Here is a 15152-nt window from a genome sequence, read left to right on the forward strand (position 1 = left end):
AAAATGTTACATTTAAATTCAAGTAAAAAGATATCGTACTTCTACGATCTAAAATCTCAGACTGTTGTTCCTCCCAAATAAGTCGTGTACAACGCAATCTTGTCGGTCCCGGAATATGGCTTCGTCCACGAAGAGATCTTGGAAACTCCGTAAGCATTCTTTACAATGATTGTTTTTATTTGTGTTGTCTTCTTTTTTTAAATAGAAATGATACAGAATGAGGATCTTAGATATTTCAAATCGTCGATTAAATTTGAAGTAAACAATAATGTTTATTAAAGGATAGTAAGTCTACACCTACACGTCTATATTCAGTGTTCTCTAATTATAGTCATAGCTTTGTGTTATTCTATGAACATGCCATACAATGTTATAAATTAACAATGTTCTTGTAACAGTGTTCTTTTTAAAATGATAAATATCTTTTTTCTTACAGAGGATTTTGTTGCCCATTCGTCAAATGTCAATTGTTTGGCATTGGGACATAAATCTGGTCGTGTTTTAGTTACTGGTGGCGATGACAAAAAAGTCAATTTATGGGCAGTTGGGAAACCAAATTGTATTATGGTATTTTAAAAAAATATTATTTATTTTTTATATATTTATAATAGCTATTTTATTTGTTTTATATTATAAAGTAATCATATATTTCTTTTGTATAGAGCCTAAGTGGCCATACTACCTCAATAGAATGTGTAAGATTTGGCCAAACTGAAGATTTAGTATGTGCTGGTTCGCAGACAGGGGCATTAAAAATTTGGGACCTGGAACATGCTAAATTAGCCCGTACTTTAACAGGACATAAAGCAGGAATAAAATGTATGGACTTTCATCCTTATGGGGAACTATTAGCATCTGGAAGCTTAGATACTGCAATAAAATTGTGGGATATAAGAAGAAAAGGTTGCATTTTTACTTATAAAGGACATAATCTAGCAGTAAATAGTTTAAAATTTAGTCCTGATGGACAATGGATTGCTAGTGCAGGAGAGGAAGGCATGGTGAAGGTGAATTTTAATAATCTTTTTTAATGAAAATATAATTTTATACACATTATATCACAAAATAATTTTTAGTAGTTATGGGATTTAAGAGCAGGAAGACAACTTAGAGAATTTTCAGAACATAGGGGACCAGCATTAACTGTAGAATTTCATCCACATGAATTTTTATTAGCCAGTGGAAGTGCAGACAGAACAGTTCATTTTTGGGATTTGGAATCATTTCAGCTTGTATCTTCCACAGAGCAAAATCATTCTTCAGGAATAAGGTGAGTAAGATAAATTTGAATTATAAGTAATTAATTTAAGCTATAAATATATTTTATATATTTCTTATAAACATTTTCTCTAGATGCCTATACTTCAGTCAAGGAGGAGAATGTCTTTTTGCTGGTAGTCATGATGTTTTAAAGGTCTATGGATGGGAGCCAGGTAGAACTTTAGATACAGTTCCAACCGGCTGGGGCAAAGTGCTGGATATAGCTGTTGCTCAAAATCAATTGGTAACAAAACATTCATAAATTACATTATTCTTACAGTGTGATAAGTGTATACCAATAGAATAATTGCTTATTTTAGATCGGTGCAAGTTGCCATACTACAAATATTATCCTTTATGTCTGTGATTTAAAAAAAATTGCACCATTAGGAGGAGTATCATTGTCTCCATTTAATCATGGAAATTCATTGAGGAAAAGTTTTTCTAGAGAACGGCCACCAGAATTGAAAAAACATACGTAAGTATAATTTAATGGTATCTGCATTATATATAGTTTTGATAAAAGGTTTAAACGTAAATAACATGAACTTATAGGTTAGATGTACGAACTATAGAGGAGGCGGACAAGTCAGGCACAGATCCAGAGGATGAGGCGACATATGCAGATATACCTAATGTTTCTGAATATCGAGACATCTTTCAGCCAAATAGAGCTCGTAATGATTATTTTTTTACATATTTTTCTAGTCCATTATACGATTTTACCTAGTAGATTCTACTATTAGTTTATCTTTAATCACTTATAGCATACTTATCAGCCGCATTTTTCATATATATATATATATATATATATATATATATATATATATATATATATATATAACTTAGATAATATGGAATGTCGTTTGTGAATGGGCATGCTCTGATGATATGTTTCAGTGTCTCGCACACCTCCACCAGAACCAGAGGCTTTCCAAGAGCCTCAAGATGTAGGTGAGTCTGTAAAAGCTTCCTACATGTCTCTGTTATTTTAACTCATATTTGATCTACATTTTCCTAATTTTGTATTACAAATATTACACGAATATTATATAAAAAAAAATAAAAATGATTATAATATTGATTGGAAAATGTCTATTTCAGATCCTTCGCAGCCACAGGTACTACAAAATCTATGTACATCTATATCAAATATAAGTACAGTAGAATCAAATGAAATGTCATCTATACCATCATCATTATCTCCATCTCCAACTGTTACAACATTATCACTAACAAAACCCGTGCCAGTTCGTGTTCAACCAATAAGATCATCACCACCAACACAAAGGAATGTAATTACTACAACGAGTCAAATTCGAGCAAATTTACAAGCAAATAATATGCTAAACAGATCTTCAAAAAATTTAGCTTCTATACCACCGCTTAAACAAAACATTACTCCTTTTCCTGGAAAAAGAGCTGTGCAAGCTAATGAAACAATACCATCACAGCCTTTGGGGCCACAAAGGTCAAACTCGACATTAACACCAAGAGTGGCACCAATGGCGGCTGTCATTCCTGTTATGGATGATGGAAAGCTAAAAAATAGAGTACCCAGTCCAGATTCTCCTAAGCATTACTTGAAGCGCCAAAACAGTTGTAGAGAGAGTGAGCAAGGCTATGAAAGTGATTATCCTGTACAGTAAGTACACATCTCTGTATGTGAAACAAAGATGTGCAAGGTCTGTTAACGAAGGTAATTGAGCCTTATTCTGACTCTTCCTTTTGTTTCTCCTTATTGTTAGCCAATTCTTGTTTCTATTATCAATACTTTACTATCAACACTATCAACACTTTTTATTGTTGTTACTGTATTACATTATTATGCACGATATTATTATGTTTCGTTTACATATGAAAAATTTGCATCTGAATTATAACATTTGAAAACGTTGAAGTAAGTACACTTGAGTGGAAACAATTGAATAATGATAGTGGGAGAATCATTTTTACTCCGACGTTTGCACGTCTTTGATGTAAAACGAATCGTTTTAGTAATCGTAGCTTGCATATTTATATTTTATATAATATTATATTTTGCAGAATTAATAATATAAGACATAGTCCCTCCGATCCTGCATTAAATAGACCAAACACGGCGCAATCAAGGTCAACGTCGTTAAATAGAAATTTCGCTAATTCTGCTTCACTGTCCGCACGAAATACAGCGACTACAGGAACGTCAACATCGAAGAAGAACAATAAACTACAAGTACTTCCAACGCCTAAAGTGGATACAGTTACTCAGTTGAGATCACCGATTGATGATATTGAAAAGGAAGAATTTGTTCCAATGAGTGCTGATAAGCCTTTTGGTTTAGACGTAGAAACTTTTTTACCAGTAAGTTTTATATCTTTTATTTTTCATCGCTTATTGATCTAATTATAACGAATGTTTCTTATTTAATGTATTAATGTTTTGCAGAAAAGTAGTTATGCAGGATCTACTGGATTAGCGTATTCACAAATGGGAGTACTTGCGGAGATGTCAGAAGCAGAAGTATTAAATAGTATGATGCGCGGACACGAACCAATGATGGCAGTACTCACGAGTAGACATCGTTCTTTACAAATTGTTTATTCGCTTTGGCATAATAAAGATCTTAAGGTATTTTTTATTGTCATATGTTCGAAATGGTAATAGAAAACATGATATACAATAAAATGTAAAACTCCTTAAAATTTTAGTCGGCCATAGATTCCGCGGTGGCAATGAATGATCTTGCGATTATTGTTGATCTCCTGGGTATATTAACGTTGAAACCGTAAGTAATATTATTTATATAAAGAACGTTCAAGCAGAAATTATTATTCCTATTAATCTTTCTTCACGCATATGATCTTTTATTTACAGAACTATCTGGAATTTGGATCTGTGTAATTTACTTCTTGGTCCTATTGCTGAACTTGTTCAAAGTAAATATGAGATGTGAGTATTATTAGAAATTAGTTTACTTTTTAAAATAATTTTTGGAATTAAATATTTTACATTATCATATATCATAAAAAGAACTTTGATTTTTTTTACGAAATCAAAAAACTCTGTGTTCAAATTTTCTTATAAATAAATCCATTCACTTAAACCTAAAACTAAATAATACATATATGTCATAAGGACCTATACTTTAGCATTATGTTAGAATCAATAGAACTTACGTATACTATTATTGCTTTCTATGGGAATGGCTAATTTAGTGAGACAGGGACATCGGATCGAAGCGTGCAGTAAGAAAGGAGGGTATGCCAAATTAGCCAAGACAATGAAAGATACTGACAGATGCAAATTTGAATTTCAATCCTGGTGTTGCGAATCGCATTGTTCGTTCAATTGAAATTTGAAGTGCTAAACGTGCGTGCATATGTTAATAGATTTTCGTTTGTCAATCAACGTGCTTTTTCCCTCGATAAATTACAATAACTATCACGTATCTCTTTGAGTATTCAATCTTTTTTTTAAGCCCTAAAAAAGCGTTTCTTTTTGAGATGAAATAAAGTAAGACGTAAAAATCATCTATCTACTTACATTCTAAAATCTCATTTCTATTTCAATTACTGAATTTTAATTTAATATGGTCAACATTAAACGAGAGAGAAAGGCAGGGAGAGAGAGAGAGAAAGAGAGAATATTTAAAAGACTAAAAATGTATATATACATATTTTGATAATATTAGACGACACAATTTGTATGTAAATACTTGTTAATTTTCATGATTCATTCGATACGATATTCGGTTTTGCTTTTGGTAGAGAAAAAAAATGCGAGAAAAAAAATAATACGATGAAAATCTAAACCTTTTTGGGTACACGTGTCATAGGGGTGAACTTCTCCTCCTCCATTTTCCAATTTCTTATTCAATCTCCCTTTGCTTTTTTCGCTTACTATCTACATTCTATCTTCCTAAGAAAAAGAAAAGTGTATGTGTGTGTGTAAAAGAAAAAGATTCTAATGTACTAATAACAAACCGATCGTAAATGAATAATTGAGAAAGAAAAGAATAAAATAAAGATAAAATGAAATTGAATGATGTCATAAACGAAATATACCAAAATTAGTTTTGTTGAAAAATTCGATGAATAGCATTTGATTTCTTGAAGTCCGTGAAGTTAAGCGTTAGAAATAATCGTTTCGTTGCGTCCTGCATTTATGGGCTCGCTTATGATTCGTTGCGCCGATTCAAACGGGAGTTCTCTCGAACCCTTTATCGTCGGCTAACAGGAAGCACGTCGAATTGCTTGGACGAGTCTTTGGTAGCTTTCGTTATTTATTGGGATCGTTATGGTCCAATAACTCATTTTGTAACACCTTAGTAGCCGTAACGCAACTTTCTCGCTCTTGCGTTCTCTCGCTCCCACATCTTCGAATTTTTTTTTTTAAACCGTGTCATTTTTGATCATGCTTCGTTAACTGACTATAAAAGAGATAAATCTTATAACGATTGAATTAAAAGAAGCATTTTCTTTCAGATACATAACCGTAGGTTTATCGGCATTGAGACTTATTTTACGTAATTTTGCTTCGGTGATAAAGTCAAATGTAGAAGCACCTCTTCATACGATAGGCGTCGATGTTTCTCGAGAAGAACGGTTAGTAACATATTTTTTTTCTATCAAGATATACTAAAAAAGTCTTTTTTTAATATATATGAATGTATTAACACATTATATTTTGTTTTTACAGATATCAAAAGTGCCTCTCTTGTTACGAGAAATTGTCTACGATACGTAGCATTCTTTTGAAAAAACAATCAGCTCCGGGTAAACTAGGAGCTTCCTTCCGAGAATTAAGTGTCCTCATCAGAAGTCTCGAGTGACGAAAACGACAGCGTCTAAGACGTACATGAACTCTATTGAATAACATCATCATCGATCACTTTTCGCGATGGCGAAGGGCCAAGGAGGTAGACAATCATGTTCTTGAAGTGCCTGCTTCTTGTAATTACATCTTGCTGAAGCTAAAATACGGAGCACTTGGATTTTGTATCTTTGCCTTTGGTCCTTGTTTTCTTCCGGTGTCGTGATGAATACAGTATCGAGAATCATGGGAGATATCTGTTAACAAAATTGACTGAATTATATTGATCGTGTAATTAACGATCAAGATCATACGTAAGAGTATTGTAAACAATTAACACGAAACAAAGTGACAAAAAAATCGAATAATGCTGCTTCTATTTTGCGTACTTGAATATGTTTTATTAAAAAATCGAAGAGAACGTCTGTATGAAAGAACGATTAATAGTTTTACACTTACTTTCGACACTTTGTGTCCTCGGTTTCTTGCCAGTTTTGACTGAATGAAGGGTGCAGTGAGTTATTCATTCATGATAAAGAAATGCGATACTGCGTGACTTCATTGGTGAATTCACTATAATAAATGATGATTAACAAGAAGAAAAGAAAAGAGAAAGAGAGAAAGTTAACGAGTCATAACGAATATTAAAAGAGTAACAACTTTCTTAGCTAGTTTAATAAAAATTGTATTTTTGCAAGAGCTATTTACGCTCATTTACTAATAAAGGGTTCTAATTATAGGTATCTCTAAAATATTTGTAATTATGTCAGTAATTTACGTAACCTTATTTATATGAAATGGAACTCTAATATTATTGCAAGAAAAAGAAAGAAGACGCGTTTCCTGCAATATTAATCTTAACAATAATGAGAAAAATTCTGTCCTCTTATGTACATACGAAGCGAGGTGTGAAAAATCGCTATATACCGTGTAAATAATTATATTGTGCAATATCAGCGTAGATCTATATCTTCCTTCTTCTTCATTTTTTTGTTTTTTTTTGCTCAAGTTTCACACGAGTTTATTTCTTTTATTTACGGATGATCTCCGACGGGAGGACAGAGACCCTCGCTCAAATACCGATCGCTGTACCTAACAACGACTTTATTCTTTTCTTAAAAAGTATAAAGAATCATGTCGCGGCTTCCGTCCAATATATTTTTATAAGTCGGAAAAAAGAAGTAAAGAAAAGAATTAAAAGAAAATGGGGAGAAAGAGAGAGAATGATTAGAGCGTCCTTATACGTGTGTGTGTGTCTGCATGTATGCGTTTGTAAAATGATAAAGTAAATATTTTAAAGCGCTCCTGCATGTTATGCAATCTCGATTTTATCGTACTTCCTTCGGTTAAAAGTTTTTCTTAAAAAAGAAGCGAATAATTGCTGTAGAAATGAAATAAACGAAAATATGTCTTCGTGTGATTACAGCAAAAATAATAACTTTCTTTACAAAGAAATTAAGAGATTCTCTATGTTTCCTTGATCCTCCCGATTGAAACTTTTATTAATGAAAAAATTCGTTTTTATGTGTCTCACATGTTGGCAAAATACTGATACATGCAACGAAGTAGAAAGCCGTTTTTTTTTTTCTATTTTTGATCGTGAGAGAGAACGATCCAATCTGTATACTCATCGATCAACGCCTACTTTTTTATCGTAAGAGTACCCTTATCGAAGTTTACTTTGCTCAGTAAAAAAAAAAAGGTTGAAGGATTAGATTTATCTCTATTTGCATCAACGATTGAATTCTTTTTCGTAATTCAAATCTACGCTATCTTAGATACGAACGCTTTAGTAAATTTGAAATCCCATTTCTGCTTTGTATTTGTCAAAATTTTAAATACTCACAATTTATGATCTTCCAGAATATATACTTTGTAAACATAACGCAAAATATCGATCCTTACTAATGTTATATATAAATACATGTATCGTGCAAGCGAAGTGTAAATATCCTTTCGTGTTGCATCCTTATAATCCGTGAAATATCGTGACCGTTTAAAACGAGGTGCGCGTGGCGGCTGTTTGCATCTGGATTATGTATTCATGAGATTATATGGGTCCTTTTCAGGGTGGTTACGGTAACCCTTTTTTCTCTGTTTCTCTCTCTCTCTCTCTTCCTCTCTCTCTCTCTCCCTCCCCCCTCTCTCTTCCCCCCTCTCCCTCTCGCTGCAAAATGGGACAAACATGATATCATCATCATCATCGTCAACGAACCGTCAAAACGGGAACAAAAATATACAGAGGTATATATCGGTATTTGGTGATGAACGAATCTCTTTGAAATATTTCAACAAACGAAGAATTAAGGAATCAGGTGTATGAGACTTGAGAGAAGTATTAGACTGATCTTTGGAATCCTTCCTCGTGAAAAAAGAACCGGCTCTTCCTCTTCGTATCTGTTATGACGAAGATAAGTTAAGTCCTTTTTTTGCCATCACCTCGAGCGACGAAAATGCTGTTTTCTCACAAAACACGTTAACAATACGTTTAAACACGATGACGACGCATTGACGGAACCGTAGACTAGCCTAAGCGGATTATCCCAAAACTCGGAAAGCGATACTTACCAATACACGTGCATACCAGCTTCCTTATTTTATATTGTGTCGAGAGCCGTCCAACCTTCTTCTCTTTTTCCTATCTTCTTTAAAAATTCCGTTTTCTACTCCCCTTACCTATTTGCTTCATGTAATCGCTATCTTCGAGAGATCTTTCTTCAAAAGAGATCGATAATTTTTTTCTTCTCTTCTCGCTATCATTTATCTTCTTGAAAGCCACCTTGAAAATTCTTTTTTATGTTTAGTATTACTTTATACCTGAAGATATATATTGTATATAAAATATCATGTTACAATTTATCTTATTTGTAGATGATGGAAAAACAAAAATATGTTGAATCGTAACTTATGTTATTATCTAAATATATATCTAATATTTGTATATTAATATAAAAAGAGAGGAGTATCTTTCTTCTTGTTTTTTTCTTTTTTCCTTTTCCTGCTGTTGGTACTTGACAGAGAGGGATGATGGAATGTCAAAAAAAATGCTTATACTTGCGAGAACATCAATACAAAAAGAGGAAAATAGAGAGAGAGAGAGAGACAGAGAGAGAGAGAGAGAGAGAGAGAGAGAGAGAGAGAGAGAGACATGGTACGGAATCTGAAATTGTAAAAAGAAGGGGAAGACCATTGTGCTTGTTCTCTTCTAACCCCTCTGAAATCCGAACGTTCTTGTAGGTGTTTCCGAGTAGTGCAAAAATCATTGGCTTGTAAATATAATCAGCCAAGGGCTGCGCAGGATAACTCGCGATCGGATTGGCTAATTATAGGCTGAAGGGACGTGTATGACGTCATGGGGCGTGCTCGTATGCCGATTGGCTAACGGAAGGGAGGATTTTCTAGACAGCCGGGCAAAGCGAATTCTCCCTCCGATCGCAGAGAGTGTGCGCGTTTCTACCAACCCCTAGAAATGGGGTCGGTAGACAGGCTTGATAGGGAGTGTTGAAAGAAGGAGAAGAAAAAGAAAAGAAAAAAAGGGCTGAGGACCTCCATAGTAAATCGATAGTATTCCCCGTCGAATAGAAATAAAGAATATTTATGACAAAGATGAATGAAACGAAGTTTCGAGAGGACGTTGAAATTATTTTTGAATTCCCATAGTTGAACGATGCTCGAAGCAATCTTTGGAACAGTTGAGTGCAAAGAATTAAGATAATTAAAGGAGGTCACGCACGCGCCAGATGGGTCTCGCGTTCTCCGATTCCATGCATTTGCTCGATTTTGCCGGATCTTGTCACGACATTTGCAGCTGGCAAGCGGGTATAAACTAGCACGTGCTATCGACTTCTTTCAAGGACAAGAGATAAAGTACATCTCTAGGAAAGAGAGAGAGAGAGAGAGAGAGAGAGAGAGAGAGAAAGAGAGAGAGAGAAAGAGAGAGAGAGAGAGAGTGCGACGGTCCTTCCTAGTTTGTCAAAATATATTTAATTCGACGATCATATTTAATTTTAAGAACAACAGTTTTATTCAGAGAAAAAGAAAAGGTGAAAGTGATATTTAAACAAGATACAGCTTGGTTTACTTGACCTCGTATTGATTATTATTCTTAACTTCAGTTAGAACATTCTTGTTTGATTTATTTCTGGATGAAGTGCAGCTTCGAAATAATCTTCCGTGACACGATTCGTCCGCATCGACGATCACTATGCATCGGTAGGTCCGTCGCGAATATCGATGATGACGAATGTACAAGGTAAACCGTTACAACATGACCGTAGAAAAGATCCTTGAGTGACGTTGCATGTGGTCGATCCAGCGATATTGCAAAACGAGTTGCTGCGTGTGCCATTTTCGTATAGGATTACGTTATCGATATCGAATTATACGCCGTCTTGAATCGATATCGGGAAGGGGAAAAAGTTGTGTGGTTTTTTCGAGAAGTTGAACGACTATCAAAAGAGAATTGCTAATCATTAAGAAAACTTGTTACTATTCATCGTTAAATATCACAATTAAAAATTGTACCAATAATAATTGAAAAAAGTAGTAGTACGATATAGAATGAAATATACAAATACAATAAAAATAGATTCTGTACGTGATTCCTGAAATAAAAGTTTACTTGAAATAAATTTTAAAACATTTTAAATATTTACGAATATCTACAAATCAAAAGCATAAATATTTCCTTTTAAAATTGTTTATAGAGATTTACATTACCCTTTTCTTTGAAGTCCGAAATGAGGGAGGCTACGGCAGAATAAATTCGTGTTGCGGTACCAGCCAGAAAAAACGTGAAAAAGAAAAGACAAAAAAAAGGACGAAGAAGAAAGAATGAGAAGGTGGGGCTCTCGAGTAGTCGTTGTAGTTCACTCCGCGAAATTTCCTTTGTGCGGTTTTGCACGCACGGTATACTCCATGCTCTTCTTCTTTTTCTTTTCTTGCAGTGTTTCTGAAGAACGCGCGATCACCATAAGAGACGTGATCTCGTCTCCTGTTTTCTTTCTGTATGCCCGTTTTCTATTGACGAGACCAAAGTAACCGTGTAATCGAAACTCCTCGAGAAGGAAGCTTTCCTTTCTTTCGTTACTTCTTTTTACTTTATTTTGCTATTGCTGCCGATACTGTTGCTCTTATATCGTGAGGATTGCACATATTACCGAAGGATGCTCATTGTCTGGCTGAGAACGTGCGAGTCAATCCGGTAAAATTGTCGGAATGCAGAACGAAAGTTTCTCAATAGCTTTGAGTATCCTCCTAAAAGAGAATCTTGCAAAGAAGTTCGTGAAAATATATCGAGAAATAAGTTTGTCTACTCGTTGTGTTAATCGTACCGTGAATTTCGAAATATATATAACTATCACAATAACAAATAATAGAGTTTAGAATGAGCAAAAGAGATATATTTACTCACTCGAAAAGTCGTGAGCTTAGTCCATTGCGTCAAAATAAACATCTGCATCCTCGATCCTTCGAGATCCTCTCCAGGAAATGTCGAGGACCACCGATGCGAGCTCTTAAGGGGCAGTTATTTTCCAAACATGATGTGACAAATCAGTATAAAATGGTTTTCTATTTTTGGTAAGAAACACATGTTCGTGAAAACCTTTGGAGAATCCTTTAATTGATGTTATTTGTTATTACTAATTAGTCAATATTTTTTTGATCAATGATGAATATTTTAATCGGACCAGTTTGATATTTTATTTTTTATAAGTTGCCAGATACCATTAAAAATTAATTTTATCCCGATCTTTTAATAGGAAAAAGATCCAGACCACCCTGCCATTTAAGCGGTTTAATGCAAACTTGAACTGAAAGACGTGTAACGGCTGATTATAGAGAACAAAGAGGCATATTGCATGGGTGGCACAAAAGTACGAAGTGCGGCTAAGACAATAGCCCGTACAAGAACAATGGCAGCATCGGTTTGATTATTATGAGAATTAGGGAATTACAGCGACAGGCTTAATTGCCTGTCGAGACTTATCACGTCACATTGAGTTTCGCATTTCTCTTGAATACATATCAAATTCTTGGGTCTACTAATTTTTACATAGGTGTTAAAGACGACACTCGTGAATTCTATCGAAAAAATGTGTGACTTAATTAATAATTAAGCGAAGTAAAAATTAGTAATTAAAGTAAAAAAAGTAATTAAGCGATTCGAAGAATCATGTAGATGTCTGTAATTTTCTTTTTATTTAAAAAAATTCGTTTTGTAAAAATTTATATTTTATTTATACTTCAGGCTTATTTTATAATTTTTTTATACCTTATAACTGGGCGGTAGTCGATAGATATTTTTTATCAACTTGATATAATAAAAGTATATAACTAAATTATTCTCCGTAAAACAATATAGTTCAGATATCCTTAGATTTTCCTATGTTTACGTTTATTTTATTCCTGTAACTTTTTATAAAAAAGAATAAAATAATAAAAAAAAATTATTATTAATGTAATAAATCACATTCCCTAGATTGATAACAAATTTCTTATATAGGATAAAATGTAAAACAAATTGGCAAATAAATTACTAAACCGTCATTATTGTGTAATAATATTCAAATCAAAGGATTCCACATAAGGTTTGACTGTAAAAAATTTGTCTGAACTTACATGTAGGCGAGCATCCAACACCGGCTGCGTTTTACGATCATGCATATCCTTTCCTCTTACTCTCTTTATATTCTTTCTCTCTCTCTCTCTCTCTCTCTCTCTCTTTCAGTGATGTACAAAATGTTAATATCCTACGACGAGAAGTTAATGGACAGGCTGTGAGAGTGTAAGATAGGTGTGTGCTGCAATATACAGTGGATGTAACAAGGTTATAACTGCGAACGCCAGGGTTCTATCGTTCAGCTCCAACCCCTTTTAGCCCTTTTCCCGAAGGCAGCCACGTTAAACGTGACGAGGACAAATTGTGGATACGTCCCTTTCGTTTGTTCCTCCCTCGCTTAGTAGACGTCTTTGTGCGCATGTGTCCGTGTGTCCATGTTCTTTCTGTTTCTCACTTTCTTTGGAGTCCCCTCTTCCTTTTCGTATCGTGTGATAGATGGTTCTACCAGGTGATGCACCCTCTCGTCAAAATCACCCCCGACTTTAGCGACGACGTACCCGTTCTTGTTTCCCCTCTTTCATGAGATACAATTTCACGCTAGCGTCTTCTTTAAAAAGTTTCATGCTCATTAGCAAATTGCATGGATATAACAGTATTCGTGCGGAACCATTAAAATAGGACATCCTTTGAAAAACTTTGCAAGAACTTTGAAAGAGTTTAACTAAAACCCTGTTTAAGAAAAAGATCAATTAAGAAAAAGTCATATCCATTTTTGTCTCTTCTTCGTTAATAAATATTTATATATTATTCGTTTTTAACAACCATTGGTATATCATAATTACTTAAAATTTGGTTTCTCATTTACACATCATCTAATCTTAACTTTCACGCCAGATCCCTTCTATTTTGCGGCGCTTTTACTTCAAAGCTAGTTCACTATTTCATTGGTTTTTGCTTCGACAATGACTCATGTTAAATCAATCGATTTAATCGTCTTCCATTCGTCCCGCTATCTGGGCGGAATCATAAAAATCTCGATGTCATCGTACCGACCAGTTCTTATTCCTACCTTTTCTTTTCAATCCTGTTCCCAGGGCGTCCGTAGAAAAACCGTTTATAGTGATTGTTCATGATATCAATGATCTAAAAATCATTGATAACTTTTACTATCCTAAATATATATATGTCTTAAAAATAACGAATAAAGAAAAATTAAATAGCTTTTATTTACAAGAGAAGTTTATCGAGTTAGAGTCTCGTGTTATATGATTACATTGAGAAATTCTTGAAAGACTACATCGAGGTCTTAGAAAAGGGACAACATTTCTTACGAATCTATCAACAAATAACGAGAATCTCATTAATTCCCGAATGATGTTCACAAGCAAGTCAGAGAGGTCAAATCTATACTTGCTAGAAGAGAATAAACAAACAGAGATAGACCATACGAGATAACTATTATTATAAACAGAAGTATGGTTTTAGTGCGACGAAAATTGTTTGAATTCCTGGCAAGTTTATATGTATACGAATGGGTGGAAGCGGCAGGCATAAAATGTCGCTTTGACAGACGCCGCGACACGTTTCTTGGTCTCTTGTAAAGGATGTCTGGTGTTTAGAGAAAGATCGTAAAGATCGTACGACGATCACGTATCTTTCGACGCTTTATTTATCTCCGAGTTCAATCAATTAAAAATGGTGCCTACTTGACCGGAAATGATCTGAAAATATTATCTCGTAACAAATTTTTGCATGAACAAACCGATCCATATAATCTGTAAGATGATGCGAACGATTAATTAGATAGGCAGATTCCAAAGAGAGAGCCAAAACTGTAAATTGAAAGGCTTCTAAAGGTTTGTCCCTTCCTTTGTTCGTGAGAACGTAGCTACACTGGGGTACTATCTGGACAATGTCCATTGCTTGGTCAACCTTACGCATTTCACGAAATTGACCTTCTATCGAAAATTGGCGGTACGTCCGTTAAAGTAGGCGGTCGAGTTTGCCTATCAAATTGGTTTTTTCCCTATCGTCTTACCTCTGCAAAAGCAAAACCCATATGTATTTTTCCCTTTCTTTCTTTCTTCTTCTCTCCGTTTCTCATGAACGCGTGGGCAAAAACTAAATCTCGTGTAGATGGGCGTTTAAATGGCAGCTGCATACGTTTCTCTCGACACTGTCGCGCTTAATTGAGAGAAGAAAGCTCGCGACGGGGCCACTTCGTACATCCCATCGAGAAGTCCTTGCTCACCTATAATTCGATCGAGAACCCTATAGGAACGCAACGCACTGTTGACATTTGGTTATTTTGACGTCAAGCTGAGCCATCATCGTACCGTTCGATCACGAACTGAAGAAAAAGAGAGAGAGAGAGTAGAGTGTTAAAGAGGTGCTCGACTGTTGCTACTACTTTACAAGAACCCTGAAGGGTTGTTGTTCGAAGACCACCCGTGGAATCGTCACAGTTCTTCTCACTTCATAGAATGTAGTATTTTGTAATCGGCGAAACTCGAAAAAAATCAATGGAATTTATCT

General features: G+C 34.6%; 2 protein-coding genes across 6 annotated transcripts in view; one reads left to right on the top strand and one right to left on the bottom strand.

The window, feature by feature from the left end:
- LOC127062365 (katanin p80 WD40 repeat-containing subunit B1) lies at positions 1 to 7510 on the top strand. 3 transcript variants are annotated; one of them, XM_050990412.1, is made up of 16 exons: positions 1 to 149; positions 437 to 567; positions 663 to 1007; positions 1080 to 1270; positions 1354 to 1504; positions 1581 to 1738; positions 1816 to 1937; positions 2161 to 2214; positions 2365 to 2381; positions 2715 to 2905; positions 3307 to 3604; positions 3689 to 3871; positions 3952 to 4028; positions 4118 to 4192; positions 5728 to 5847; positions 5942 to 7510. In XM_050990412.1, exons 1-16 carry the CDS (start codon positions 116 to 118, stop codon positions 6072 to 6074), a joined length of 2280 nt encoding a protein of 759 aa, XP_050846369.1. In that variant the 5' UTR covers positions 1 to 115; the 3' UTR covers positions 6075 to 7510. The 3 variants fall into 3 exon arrangements, with proteins under 3 accessions (XP_050846369.1, XP_050846366.1, XP_050846368.1); XM_050990409.1 differs by having other exon boundaries at positions 2365 to 2905; XM_050990411.1 differs by lacking the exons at positions 5728 to 5847; positions 5942 to 7510 and adding an exon at positions 4459 to 4691 and having other exon boundaries at positions 2365 to 2905.
- Positions 7031 to 15152, bottom strand: part of LOC127062377 (protein big brother-like) — a 27585-nt gene continuing 19463 nt past the window's right edge. Inside the window, exons 3-6 of one of the 3 annotated variants that reach the window (XR_007781125.1) lie at positions 13687 to 13760; positions 12677 to 13346; positions 11469 to 11570; positions 7031 to 11311 (exon numbers count right to left, since the gene is read on the bottom strand). The gene's annotated coding sequence lies outside the window, so the exon portion shown is untranslated. Of the gene's footprint in view, positions 11312 to 11468; positions 13347 to 13686; positions 13761 to 15152 lie in introns of all 3 variants that reach the window. The other 2 variants (XR_007781124.1, XR_007781123.1) reach the window with 2 other exon arrangements.

The sequence above is a fragment of the Vespula vulgaris genome, chromosome 3, assembly GCF_905475345.1.
Source record: "Vespula vulgaris chromosome 3, iyVesVulg1.1, whole genome shotgun sequence".
NCBI classification, from domain to species: domain Eukaryota; kingdom Metazoa; phylum Arthropoda; class Insecta; order Hymenoptera; family Vespidae; genus Vespula; species Vespula vulgaris.

Bases quoted from the DNA above. Each gene is read 5' to 3' on its own strand.
- LOC127062365 (XM_050990409.1), top strand. From the start codon at position 116: ATGGCTTCGTCCACGAAGAGATCTTGGAAACTCC. The intron at 1,271-1,353 runs GTGAGTAAGATA...CATTTTCTCTAG, and splicing joins AATCATTCTTCAGGAATAAG to ATGCCTATACTTCAGTCAAG. The intron at 3,872-3,951 runs GTATTTTTTATT...TTAAAATTTTAG, and splicing joins GGCATAATAAAGATCTTAAG to TCGGCCATAGATTCCGCGGT.